Consider the following 14,842-nt stretch of genomic DNA (forward strand, 5'->3'; position numbering starts at 1 on the left):
TGAGCTCGATACTCTCCTGTATTGATAAACGTCTAAGCTCTTTTTTCCTGCAGGCAGAATACAAAACAAAAAGCTCTAAGCTTTTTCTTATAGACCAGCCAGAACACAAACCATACAAATGTAAAAAGCTCCAAGCTTAAGAACGTTTGCGCCTAAATGTAAGCATACAAACTTATAACTTTTGTGTCACACTTACATATTACATATGTATGTATTTATACAAAATTAAACTCGGTAGAGCGCCAATTGCATTCCTAACGGCTGGCATGAAATAGGCTAAAATCCTTTAGCACATTTCTTCGTTTTTAACTAAAAATTGAATGAATTATGACGCTATTGAAGTAAATGGGCGATATATGTATATGTAGTTTAAATGGCTGATATAGCCCAGGCGCGTATTCAGGGTGGGAGGAGAGGTTCAAACCCCCTCCCCCCGAAATTTCCGAAAATTAAAAAAATATACGTCTGTGCTAAAATAATTACTCTGTGCACTTTTAAAACCCCTGTTAAGAAAATAGCATTAATAGCAATAATGAAAATGCGAAAGAATAAAATTAAATAATATTTCACAATGAGAGAAGTTATTGGTAGTCGCTCCTTTTAAAATATCGATTTTTGCATTATTTTCATGCTCAGTCATCTCATTTTCGGATGTTTCACCTGAGTAAAGCCACGTCAAAACCGCCAATGTAACTTCATTGATCCCTGGGATTTCAACAAAGACTGCAAAGATATGTCGGAAATGTCGATACAAAAATGCTCTTGAGCGATTTTTCGAGATTCCGCTTCGTTTGCAAGATACAGTGTTTAAAAAAAATAACGAATATTTTAATGAAAAGTTAGTAACTCACCGGCTTTTTGCAATAAATCTATAAAAAATTTTTTGAGAGTAGGCAAATGTTTTGTCTACAAAAAGAATATACAGGCGAGTTATTAACTTTTCACTAAAATGTTCCATTAAAAAAAAATGTTTTCTTGCAAACGTAGAGGAGTCTCGAAAGTGTAATTTTGTATCGATATTACCTATACATTTTTGCTTTGTTGTTGAAATTCTAGAGATCGGCTTTACTTACCTCTCAATAAAAATGCAATGAAAGAAATCTCTCATCAAGTAAATCAAATGAAAATATGATCAGGAATATTTTTTTGTATTACGCCATAATAAAAACATAGCAAAACTTTTTCAGGCATTATTTGACAATCCCAAAGGAGGAGCGACCAAGAACGTTCATTGATGCATTAAATAATTGTTCCGTGTCTTTTTTCCCTACGGTACATCGATATATAAAAATTGCTGCGACGCTTCCAGTTTCCGTTGCTCCTAGCGAACGCTTTTTCTCTTCCCTTCGAAGGTTAAAAACTTATCTAAGAAATACAATAGGCCAGGAGAGGATGAATGGGCTGGCTCTACTCAGCATCCACTCTACTATTGAAGTAACTCATGAAGAAATCCTAAACAAAATGGCAAAACAAACAAGAAAAATAAATATTGTTTTGTAGAAAGAAAGAAAAATTTCAAATAAATAAAGGTATAAATATGTAATATGTAAAAATATAAATATTTGTATATTTACAGGTAATTATTATTTACTGACACTTTGGCCAAGTACCTCCCGGGTGGTGTGAAAGAAGCAAATTTTCAATTCAATTTCAAGTCATTTCACCATAATTCTATATCAATTTCATTTGATTTTCCATATTTTTTATATCTTTGTTTAAGGAGCTCCATACCAAAACGTTATAATTACATTTGAAAAGTTTGTAGAAAATTTAAGAAAATGCAATCAAAAAGTATAACGTCTTAAGTAAAATTCAAAATTTTAATGAGTAATTTAAGTAAGTTAGGCCAGTTTGCTATATTTCCACTCACTGCTCAACTACTAACCCATTATTGCACTACCTTCAACACTGGATGCATAGACTGAGTTGAAAAAAATAAAAGTTGGTCGAATTTCGACCACAGGCGATACTAAATCGACTTGTTTTACTATCAAGATCATTATCATTCACATAATTTTCAAAGGTTAGCAATGTATCAACTTCCATGTCTTTACTTTCTTTTCCACTGTCCGCCTGCCAAATTTCATCATCATCATCATCATCATCATCATCACCATTATAATTAGTAACATTATTTTTATTACTACAGTTTTTCAAATTATCAACTAATTCATTTAATGGTTTTGAAATGGGCTTAAATGTCTCCTCCAACAAGTTGATTCTATCCAATTCTTCCAATTTCATTCTTTTAAGTTTTTCTTTTAATACTTTCCTGGTCTTAACAAGATTTGCTAATACAGTCATATGATTATTTGAAATTTTTTAATGGGCGATCGAAAAAAAATCGGTTGTCTATCAGCTGTGTAAGTAATAAGAATCTTATAAAACTGTTACCTATCAGCTATGTATCTGATAAGAATATGGTGTAGTATATGTCTTTTATAGATGTTTTATAGTTGTATAAAAATATCGAACCCCTTTCGATATCGACCTTTATTTACAGGATCATCTTTACTTATAACAACAAAACCGTATTTATTTCTCCAAGACCCTATACATGTTTTTAAAAATGTTTTATATATCATATCTCCAATAACATGATCATTATAGATATGCTTAAGATTTATTTCATTTTGCTTGAACACAATAATCATGTTTGCATTATCACGAATTAAGTGTTTTGGAATTTTTGTATAAGTTTGACATAAATAGAAAGAATCAATGTTCTTATGACGGCCCATACAAAAATATTGTACTTTGTTTTCCACATACATATTACATCATCGAATATAAAAATTGAGTCCGGTTTAGCTTCAGCGGGTTTGAAGACATCAACATTTTCGCTAAATGTATAAAGATTTATTCCTTTTATCGGATCAATAAGCCCTTTTAGATATATATATTTTGGTTGATATAATGATTTTGAATAAATGTATATATAATACGGAAATTAAGCCCGTTTGGGTTTTCAATTCAAACTGATCATAACGTTAGTTTTTCAAAAATTTGACGGTCCTACAATCAGCGCTCGTATGTCTAGTAACATTTTTTGCATTTATACATTTATATATCAATATAAACCATCGCTTTTATAATAAAGTTATCATTTAATTATAACTCACCCACACTCGCTCGCATTATTATTATTAAGAAGACAAAAAAAAAAAAAAAAACATTTAATGGGACGAATAATTCTTTACCTATTGAGCTTCATTTACCTGGATATCAATTTTGTGGTCCTGGAACGAAACTCCGTCAACGGTTAGAAAGAGGAGATAAGTGTATAAATTCTTTAGATACCGCCTGTAGAGAACATGATATTGCATATTCCCAATCGAAAGATATACATAAATAACAGACATCAAGTTGATAAAGTTTTATCTGAGAAAGCCTGGCAACGTGTAACATATAAGGACAGTGATTTCAAAGAACGGTCAAACGCTTGGTTCGTTACAAATGCAATGAAAGCAAAACTCAAATTGGGAATTGGCTTAAAAAGTTATAAAAGAAATGCATCTAAATGTAAAAAACGGAAAAAGATAAAACCCCGTAAAGTGTCATCTAATAAAAAATTTTTGATGGCAGTTAAAAAAGATATCAACATACTTAACAAGAAGAAGCCTCCGTTATTTAATGATGCCTATAACATTTCTAAGAATGCTATAGAGTCTAGCTTTAAAAATAAAGAAATTTATATATCGAGAATAATTCCAGTACCAAAAATTGGCGGAATTTTACCACTACTTCCAATTTTAACAGCGTTAGGTGCACTTGGCGGTATAGCATCTGGTGGATCAGCTTTAGCAAAAGTTTTTACTGATATCAGGAATGGAAAGGAGCAATTGGCTGAGGCTAGCCGTCATAATAGATATATGGAATCAATCGCTATGGGGAAGGGTTTATTCCTCAAGCCGTATAGAAGGGGATATGGTTTATTTTTACGACCCTATCCAAAAAACTAATAAAAACCCTACAAAAAGACCGTTAACAGACGTAGATTTAATGAAATATTGCAAACATCTTAAATATTTCAGAGGAATTTTTATGCGAAATTCCCTACCGAATAAACCGAAATCTCAAGAATGTGGAATTCTAAATTTAGAAGATGCTGATGGTCTTGGCACTCATTGGGTAGCATAATATAAAAAAAAAATTATAAAGCATATTTTGATAGTTTTGGAAATTTATAGGAACCGATTGAACTGGTTAATTATCTGAAGCCACCAATACATTACAATTATGAGCAGAAGCAAAATACAACACAATAATATGTGGTAAATTGTGTTTAAAATTTTTATTTAATAAAAATAAATTATATAAAATATAAATTTTGTTTTTCCTAAATGTATTACAGTAAAGTACTAAGGGGGCATTTAAAACTTTGGGGCCCGCATTTAAAATCTGAGCTCGATACTCTCCTGTATTGATAAACCTCTAAGCTCTTTTTTTCTTGCAGGCAGAATACAAAACAAAAAGCTCTAAGCTTTTTCTTATAGACCAGCCAGAACACAAACCATACAAATGCAAAAAGCTCCAAGCTTAAGAACGTTTGCGCCTAAATGTAAGCATACAAACTTATGGCCCTATTACGGTGAACAACTCAACTTAGTTGGGTTGTAATTAAAACAACTCAACTTTCAGACAACTCAACTCTTGTTTGGTATTACGAATTACAACTTATTTCAGTTGAAGTTGAATTGGTGCTGCCAAGCTAAGAAAGTGATGATTTGACAGATAAATGAACAGCTGATCAATTTGTGTCTAAAATTTGAGCATTTGCAAGTGATTTTTTTTATTAATAGTAAAATGGATATTAGCATAGAATTATTTTATGATGATGAAAATAATGGTGAAAAAATTGATATGCAGCGAATAAGAAAACATTTACGCGATCACTCTAATCCCTTGGAATTACCAAGCACCAAGTAAGAAAACGTTCAAGTGACAATTGATAAGATTCTAATATAGTCATTTTGCAGATTTGTAAGCTATTTTCGGTTAAGTAAGGAAGAATTTTGCTCCTTACTAAACGAAATGAAGGACCATTTCCGCAAACGCGTTCGAGGGACGGCTGTACCTCCTATTTTAAAATTATGCGCTACACTCCGATTCCTTGCTGACGGCAGCTATCAAAAATGCTGTGGAAATGATTTTAGTGTTGGACTGGCACAACCTACAACATCTATAGTTGTCAAAGAGGTTTTAGATATTATTGAGGAGCATATTTGTGCGAAGTGGATTAAAACTCAAATGACTGCAGAGGAGCAAAGCGCTTCAAAGATCGCGTTTTATTCTAAAACAGGATTCCCAGGAGTAGTGGGTTGTATCGATGGGACTCACGTTCGCATAATTTCACCAATAAAAGAAATGCAACATTTATATCTAAACAGGAAAGGCTACTACAGCTTAAACGTCATGATTGTAAGTAAAAATGAACACGCAAATAATAATTTTGAACCAAATTATTGACAAACTTATTTTCAGCTTTGCGATTACAAAATGTCCATCCGGTATGTGGATGCCAGGCATCCAGGCGCTAATCACGACTCATTTGTTTTTAATGTAAGTGACTTAAAGGTGCATTTGGAGAGAAACGTACAGAGTAACTCTTGGATCTTGGGTAAGACTGGTTGTTATTAAATATACAAATAAATATTTTAAAATCCATTGTTTAAGGCGATGCTGGTTACCCTCTGAAAACTTATTTAATGACTCCTTTTCGCATGGCAGAATCTGGTTCTCCGCAATCTCGCTACAATACTGTACCGACATAAGCAATGAACATCTTAGTGTGGAAAGAGAAACCGAGGATACAGCCAGAATGGTGCGAAATAATATTATGTTATCCATTTAATCAATTTGTAATTCATTCAGTCTTTTATTTCAAAAGTTTTGGCTAAAATAAATACTCATAACAAAAATATCACTTCATGGCTCTTAAAACTAAATTTGACCTTTTTTCATTCAGGTTTGCGTTATTTAAATGACCCTAAAACTTATTATAAATGTAAAGTAAAATATCACTTCATGTCAGGTAAACTAGAACTAGAAACTAAAATATCTTTTCATTAAGAACTTTAAACTAAAAATATTTCTGCTAAAAAAAAAAAACAGGTCTTCATCGTGAAAAAAAAATAACTAAAATATTTACATATTTGTTGAGCGGCTCAATTTTTTAATTTTTAGCTTTGCAATTTCTGCCTTCAACGCACATAGCTCGCTTGCTTCCTGTGCTTGCTTCTTGTAAAGCAAATATTTTTTTTGCTTAATCTCCAGCAATTTTTCGTTGACTTTTTGCATTTTGTGTGCTGTCCTCTCTAGCCGATCAATTTTTTTTAAAAGTTTTTTTTGCGTTTCTGTCTGCTTGGTTAGAAGCTCCAGACGCTCAGTCTCAACATTGCCACGCCGGCGATTTCGTGATCCTGACGGAGTGGGAAGCTCGCCTGCGTTTGAACCAGTGGGCTCCCTAGTCGTGGACGCGGCTGCAGACATGGTGTTACCATGCTCTTCGTCGTCGCTAGCCGGTGGCATATTCTCCGTCCCGAAAGCTCGACCACTAGGTGCAACTTGGCTTCTTATTTGGATGAGTTGTGCAACACTTTCCTCTAGCGGGCTTAGGGATTTTTCATGCGATGGCCCTCCGCCGGTTGCAACAAGATTGTTGCGGTTGTTGGACAGCTTTCTTTTTAAATTCGCTTTATAATGTACCCAAACCTAAAAGAGAAATATATGTATACATATGTAAAATGTCAATGCGCTTTTAATGTGTTCATCTATTTTCACAACTCTACATACACGTGTCCACTCCGGTGCAGTTCTTGTCGGTGGTCCCAAACTATTTAGCTCTAAGGCGAATTCCTCCCATAATTCCTTCACTCTATTTTGGCTGCATCCGAACTGCGGCTTGCCTCGTCCAACTTCGGGATGTCGCTCCATAAGTTCAATCAGTCTTTCAATTTGATCCTTCGTTGAAATTTTGTTCTTTCTATAAATATGTACAAAAATGTTGATTATAAAATTTGTTTAAATTAATTTTAAAAGGTCTAATTACCCGCTTTCCATTTCTTTTTTATAATTTTCTTTCCAAACAACAAACAAACAACTGCACAATTTTCTAAGACAACTGCTAGTAATCAGTTGTCAGATTTTGACGTCTTTGACAACTACACCAACACAAGGTTGTAAACGGTAATACCACAAAAAGTTGTTAGACTAGACAACTCAACCGACATTTTTGTTTGACAGGTTGAGTTGTAATCTGTAATACCAAATTGCGAAATTTCAACTCAACCAGAGTTGAGTTGTAAACGGTAATAGGGGCATTATAATCTAATGAAATACGACATGTGGTTTTATTTACTTATATACATGTAAATATGCTTCAATGTTGGACAGTTAAGGTTTCGTATCAGCATGTTTTGAGTTTTTCTCTTGTACATACATATGTGTTACTATTTACATACAAACTTATAACCTAATAAAAAGTCAAATATATTATATCGGAGCGCCAAGACAAAGTCCTGGGGCTCTGTACAAATCTGAGCCCCTTTAAAAATTTGAGCTCGATACTCTCCTGCATTGATGAACGTATGCGTCTAAATTTAGCCAACGAATTTGTTGAATGATCTTGAGAGGTGACATAAATTTCAGGTTAAGATAAATATAGAACTGGTCTCATTCCTACGACCAGACTCATCCCAGACTGCTCCGAAAGTAAGGAGTTGTTAGGGTGAGACATGCACCGAGCTTTCCATATAAAATGCAAAAAAGCTCTAAGCTATTTTTCTTACAGATCAGCCAGAACACAAACCGGAAGAATGTAGAATGAGTAGTTACGGTGAGTTATGATCTGAGTTTTTCATACAAAATGCAAAAAGCTCTAAGCTTTTTCTTATAGATCAGCCAGAACACAACCCGGAAGAACGGAACACAAACCGCAAGAACGTATGCGCCTATATGTAGGCAAAAAATGGTTGAATGATCTTGAGAGGTGGTAAAAATTTCAGGTCAAGATAAATATTGAACTGGTCTCATTCCTTCGGTCAGACTCTTCCCCGATTGTTCCGAAAAAAATGAAGTCCGGCCAGACTGGTCCAAAAGATTTGAGTCTTTAGGGTCAGAAATGAACCGAGCTTTCCATACAAAATGTGATCCAGAACATACATAAACATACTACTAAAATAATTCCGTTCAAAATCAAAATTCCAATTTTGTTACTTGCGTCCTTAAGAATCGGATTTTCCCTTAAAAATCAAATAAATTTTTGAGAATCTGCAACATGTTGGCAAGGATGCAAGCAACTTCATATCATCAGGATTAAGACTTTTACCTGGTATACTCAGCGAAAATCGCAACAGTAATAACAAGGAATATAACAAACGGTTAATGACTGGCAGCACATTAGTCGGGCAATAAGAGCATAAAAAGAAGTGGAATACTAAGACTGGCAGCAATAAAACAAATAGAAACGCATCAAGTGGAATAATACAAGACATTTTTTTCGACTGGCGGCATAGCTTTTGAGACTGGCAGCAGCAAGACTGGCGGTAGTAATTTAAGTATTGAAATTTAGAATAAATTGAGCGGTCTTATGAACGCTTAACCATTAGCAAAAACAAAAGTTTTTGCTTTGGACTTTTTTTTTAAATATTGAAGGATGAACAAAAATTTTTTTTACAAAAAGTTTGATGTCAGCTTTCAAAATGGCATAAATTCAACCTAAAAATAGAGAAAAAGATTGAAGCCCACAGTGGCGTAGAAAAGATAATAATAGCATTAAATTTAATTTTAAACAATGCTTTATAAAATAAATTCAACGAAAAAATAAAATAAATTACAATTTTAAGAAAACTAGAAATGTTAAAAATATTAAATTAAAAAAAAAAAAATATACGAAAATCAAAAATTTTAGAAACAAACTGAAAGACCAGATTTCGCATAGTGTAACATAGGGGTCATCCTTACTAATGCAACTCTGAGCTATGTTGAATTTCATATTATTTTTATCTTCTCTTTTTCTTGATACACAAAAATGAAATACAACTGACATGTACATTTTAAAAATTAGTATGTAATAAAGAGCCATCCTTTCAGGTCAGAAGTGAGACCGAAGCCGCGTTTCGCGAAAAGTGAAAAAATTCTAAGAAAAAATTTTAAATCAAACTGTGAATGCCATATAACATAGAAAGCTTTCAAGTGAAGTTTGTTTTGAACCTGTACTTTTTTGCAAGAAATTCATGATCAAGTCATGTATAGTAGTGCAAAATATTAACAGAAAAATTACTACTTAAAGTGCTTGAATGCGGTTGAAATTGCAAGCTTTTTTGTGCATACATACATACGTACATATGTATATTGCATCGTTGTTTAGAAATGTGCGTACGAATGTACGAATATTTGCGTGTCTAAATTAGAGAAAAACAGACAAAAGAACATAAGTCGAAGTTTTTGTGTAAATGCGCGATTATACGAGCGTTTCCATGGTTAAACACATATGTAATTTGAAAAGTAAAGTAAAGTGGATGCGCGTATGAATATACGAGTATTTACATATATAAATACGAACGAGTCGAGTGGCCGTAGCGAACAATTGGGTCGTCATTGGTGATTAAAAATATATGTATACGGACATACATACATATATGCATAGAAGCGTATAGAAATTCGCGAAATTTCTAGAACGATCAGAAACAGTGAGAATTTTCTTGTTAGATTCCAATAAGAATTTTGGAATGGCAACAATGGTGAAAATTTCGTCATTGAAGGTGGAGGAAATCAAAGAGCAACTGCGTGCTCGTGATCTTTCTACCTCAGGCACAAAAACCGAGCTAGTACTTCGCCTTTCGGAGAGCGTAAATGCCGATGAGATAGAAATTCAAAATAACGATAGTGGATTACAAGTGCAAGTGAACGAATTGCGTGCAATGATGGAGAGCATGATGACAGCAGTTAATAGTTTAGCTGGGCAAATGCAAAATAATACAAATAGTGTGACAGTGAGAGAAAATGTGGAACAAGTAACAATAACAAATTCACCACAAAGTGCGAATGTAACAGTGGGACGAAATGTTAGTGTTAAAGAAATTGCAGAAACAATTCCTGAATATGACCCCACTAATGAAAATTCTTTAACAGTGGATCAATTTGTGGATCGAGTGAACAGTGCCATAGATGCATATAACTGGGACGAGAGGTGTTTACTATTGGCAGTGTATGGAAAATTAAAGGGTGCTGCAAGATTGTGGCTTGATGCATCACCTAAATTTCATTCGAGTTGGGTTGAGTTTGCTAATAGTTTAATTAATGAATTCGGGTACGAATTAAATGAAGCAGAAGTGCATTTTAAAATGACAAACGCTATACGTAAACAAAACGAAAATATCATGGACTATTGTTTTCGAGTCAGTGGACTTGGTCGTCGGTACGGTTTAAGTGAAAATGCAATAATTAAATATTTGCGTGCCGGATTAAAGCATCGAGAGCTACATCTAGCTATATCTGCGGTCCGGTTTAAATCCATAAAAGAAATGCGAGAAACAATTGAACAATATTTACAAAATTCGGGTAAAACCTTAAGAAGTGAAGCGTTCGCGAAGCAAACAGTAGATGCACGTGTTAAAAATGAAAATAGCAAAAGCAGTGTTGAGAAAAGAAATATTAAATGTTTTAATTGCCAAGAACTTGGGCATTACGCGCAAAATTGTAAAAAGCCAAAGCAGCCACGTCGTTGTAGATACTGTGGGAAATTCCATGGTAGTGGTGAACCAGAGAATTGTGGTAAGAAAAGCATTGTAAAACGAATGCAGATAAATCAACAAAATAAGTTTGGCGAAAAAGTAATCACAATAAATGGTAAGTGATTTTTGGCTTTTATAGATGCAGCATGATTAAGCGTTCAGTAGCAGATAGTTTACAAATACCCCTTCAGAAATGTTCGATGGAAATTTTTGGCATATGTGGCGGTAGAAGCTGCTTAACAGAAAAATTTAATACATCAATTGGTTTGGACAATGAGGTAGCCAACGTATATTTGTTTGTTGTCGATGATAGTATCATATCGACAGATATTCTTTTGGGACAAGACGTATTCCAATGCAATAATCTAGTAGCAGAAATTAAAAATAACGATTTCCAGTTTTCGTCAAAAGTTGCAAGATCGGATGTAAAACCAAAAACAATAGAGGCAAATGACATAGTTTGTAGCTTTAAAAATGAGGAGGTTAATAAAAATCTACATATATTTTTAAAAGAGAATAGCGATCTTTTTGCGGAGGGTTTACACGACATTGGGTTAACTGATATAATCGAGATGAACATCGAATTGACAACAAAAGAACCAATTGCACAAAAGCCATACAGGGTACCAGAGCCGAAGAAATATATCATAGCAAAAATGGTAAATGAACTTCTTGATTGTGATATAATTACGAAGTCTCATTCAGAATACGCAAGCCCAGTTGTTTTAGTAGCAAAGAAAAGTGGGGGTGAACGTCTTTGTGTAGATTATAGACGATTGAATAAATATACTGCGAAAGAAATGTATCCTACTCTCAATATCGAGGAACGGTTGAGCGAAGCGAAGAAGTTTAAGTATTTTTCAATACTAGACCTCAACAGCGGATATTATCAGGTGCCAATTCTGGAGGGTTGTAGGAAGTTCACGGCATTTATAACCACTGAGGGGCTATATGAATTTAAGAGGATGCCGTTTGGACTCAAGAATGCGCCGGCTGTATTTCAGAGGTTGATGCAGAATATTGCAGATCGAACAAAACCTGGAGATATTGTTCATTATATGGACGATATTTTAGTAGGCAGCAATAGTATTCAAGAAATGCATGAGAAATTAGCGTGAGTTTTTGAGGCACTGCGAGAATTAAAGTTAACGCTGAACATTAACAAATGTGAATTTCTAAAACAAAGTATTGAGTTTTTGGGACATGAATTACATCCAGGTGGCATTAGCCCAGGTAGGGCGAAGACGGCAGCTATTGAATGTTTCCCTGTACCTAAATCTGTAACCGATGTCAGAAAATTTCTTGGTCTTAGCGGATATTTCCGTCGCTTTGTTCCGGGATATTCCATAATTAGCGAACCATTAAGAAGATTGTTAAAAAAGAATCAGCCATTTGGTTGGACTGAACAGCAAGATAGGTCTTTTTGTGAGCTGAAAGCAGCTTTAGCATCGAAACCGGTAATGACAGCGTATAAAGTTAATGCAGATCACCAGATCCATACTGATGCAAGTTCCGTGGGAATTGCAGGAGTATTAATGCAAAACGACAATGGGGATTGGAAGCCAGTCGCCTATTATAGTAGGTTTACTACAGATTCAGAGAGAAAATTCCACAGCTATGAACTTGAGGCATTAGCAGTAGTCAGTAGCTTAGAGCGTTTCAAATATTATGTTCAAGGCAAGAATATTGTGATTGATACTGATTGCAGTGCAGTGTCGGTAACTATGAATAAGAGAGAGCTTATTTCGTCAAATCTTTTATAAAGTCATGTTTAGAGTGTGCATATAATAAGCAGCGAGGCGGTCGACAAGAGGGTGAATACCACTTTACTGAATTAGAGCCCGTACCTTTTAAGACAATCCATATGGATCACTTAGGTCCGTTTCCGAAGAGTAAGAAGCAGAATGAACATGTTCTAGTTTTCGTGGACTCATTTACAAAGTTTACGATTGTCAGAGCTGTTAGAAGTACAGCGACACGACATATCATCGGACTATTAAACGAAGTAAGCAGTTATTTCGGTGTACCAACTAGGATAGTGACCGATCGAGGTACCGCGTTTACCTCAAAGGGCTTCGAAAAGTATTGTAGCGATAATGACATAAAACATATATTAAATGCGGTTAGAACACCAAGGGCGAATGGACATGCTGAGAGGGCAAATCGTACGATTTTAAGCATGTTATTACCATCTACCAGCGATAACAAATGTTGGGACGATGAGTTACGAGCTATACAATGGACATTGAATTCTACAAAGAACAAAACTACAGATCGAACACCACAAGAATTACTTTTTAACTTTAAACCGAGACACATATTACAGAACAAACTTATATTATCACTACACCGAGATGAAGTTATAACAAATGAAGAATTACATGATATACAAAAGAAGGCAGCAGAGCGTGTAAATAATCAGCGTATCAAAGCAAAGAAGAGTTTCGACAACAAGCATAACAGTCCAACACAGTATACTGTTGGTAATTTAGTACTCGCAGAAAATGAATCCGCCAGTACGGGGAGTTCACGCAAATTAGAACCTCCGTATAAGGGACCTTTTATTATAACGAAATTAACTGGAAATGATCGGTATTTGATCGAAGATGTGCCAGGATCGAGTCGAAAGCAGCGGCACTACTCATCGATATATTCATCCGACAAATTAAAACCATGGTGTGGTTTGCCAAATTTCGAAGGGTTTATTGACGACAGCGAAGGAGCCGAGGGCGTCTCCAGTAATCAGGATTGGCCGACTGAAAGACCAGATTTCGCATAGTGTAAGATAGGGGTCATCCTTACTAATGCAACTCTGAGCTATGTTGAATTTCATATTATTTTTATCTTCTCTTTTTCTTGATACACAAAAATGAAATACAACTGACATGTACATTTTAAAAATTAGTTTGTAATAAAGAGCCATCCTTTCAAAACTTTAAACAATAGCTTCTATAATGTTAATTAAATAAGGAAAAATAAAATTTACAAAATTTTCTTAAGTAAACTGGAATGCTTAGGTTCAATAACAATAAAGACAAAAACTAAGAAATTTTATTAAAAATAATCTCAAATTAGAATTTTTTCTTTAAAGTAACAGGAAACATTTTGTTTTCTCTTCAAAATGTCTTGGGGGAAAAGATTAGCAAACGGGATCATGATAGCAATAGCCGGATATGAGATAGGAAAGAAATCTTCTGGAGATTCTGATAATAAAGTAACAGAAAGTAGAATAGTCAAATATGAACCACCAACAGAATCAAATACGAAAAACGCTCCAAATATTTCAGATGCTTGGTTAGCAGTTTTAATCTGCGTTATCGTGCTATTGACCATTGCAATAGCTACGATACTCAAAAGCTATATGAAAGTTACATATAGGCAGTTGAAGAATGTTCAAGCACGTATTTAATATTCAAATTAAGCACCCTAAACCCTTTAAAACCAAACCCAAAGCTGAGGAAGATCAACAAATAATTAAAATAGTAACCCTCAAAATGTCGCAATCGACAGTAAGGCAGCTTCATTAGCCCTGCCTAAATTCAATAGAAAATCAAGGATTTGCTTTATTTCTTTGAATGAATGGAAGTTATTGACTTAGGACAATACTCGACCAGGCTGAAATAAGCCGGCAATCTTGGACTTGAAAATAAGGAAAAAAACAGTTGTCCTGAGGGACAAATTGGTGAAAAATAACGAAACATTTACTGCAGTAGGCAAATTTAAAAATAATAAAAAGGTACCCAAGTTCTCCAAGATCTAATAATTGCACTAACCCTAGAGGTAGTGAAAGTGACAAATCCCGGTAAAAATTAAATAATTCTTCATAAATATCATGACGATTCTGTCTTGGTGGCCGCCGCAGATATCGCATGTCATATAAGATCAAAAACATTGCTGGAAAATACAACAAATATAAAAAGAATATTTAAAAATATGAAATTTTTTTTGCATCCACTGTAGCTTTCTTTTACCCATAAATTGAACTACTACGTATACATAGCTACCTTGCTCTTCCTTCAACAACTACAACTCCTCAATTGTCTATACAATTAGTTACAGATTTTACACTTTGTATGTTTAAGAACTTGAATGAAAAAAAAATTTGT

General features: G+C 34.3%; 2 protein-coding genes and 1 long non-coding RNA gene across 9 annotated transcripts in view; 1 reads left to right on the forward strand and 2 right to left on the reverse strand.

The window, feature by feature from the left end:
- mtd (mustard) overlaps positions 1-14,842 on the reverse strand; it is a 2,476,738-nt gene that overhangs the window by 197,596 nt on the left and 2,264,300 nt on the right. The window lies entirely within an intron of this gene.
- Positions 5,019-5,764, forward strand: LOC137238386 (uncharacterized). The gene is made up of 3 exons (XR_010949179.1): positions 5,019-5,421; positions 5,485-5,620; positions 5,677-5,764. It is a non-coding gene; the product is annotated as an uncharacterized lncRNA (long non-coding RNA).
- Positions 5,898-7,095, reverse strand: LOC137238392 (uncharacterized). Its single transcript, XM_067763299.1, has 3 exons — positions 7,052-7,095; positions 6,796-6,985; positions 5,898-6,714 (listed from the first exon to the last, which is right to left on the reverse strand). Exons 1-3 carry the CDS (start codon positions 7,060-7,062, stop codon positions 6,148-6,150), a joined length of 768 nt encoding a protein of 255 aa, XP_067619400.1. The 5' UTR covers positions 7,063-7,095; the 3' UTR covers positions 5,898-6,147.

Source organism: Eurosta solidaginis, chromosome 1, assembly GCF_040869045.1.
Source record: "Eurosta solidaginis isolate ZX-2024a chromosome 1, ASM4086904v1, whole genome shotgun sequence".
NCBI lineage: Eukaryota > Metazoa > Arthropoda > Insecta > Diptera > Tephritidae > Eurosta > Eurosta solidaginis.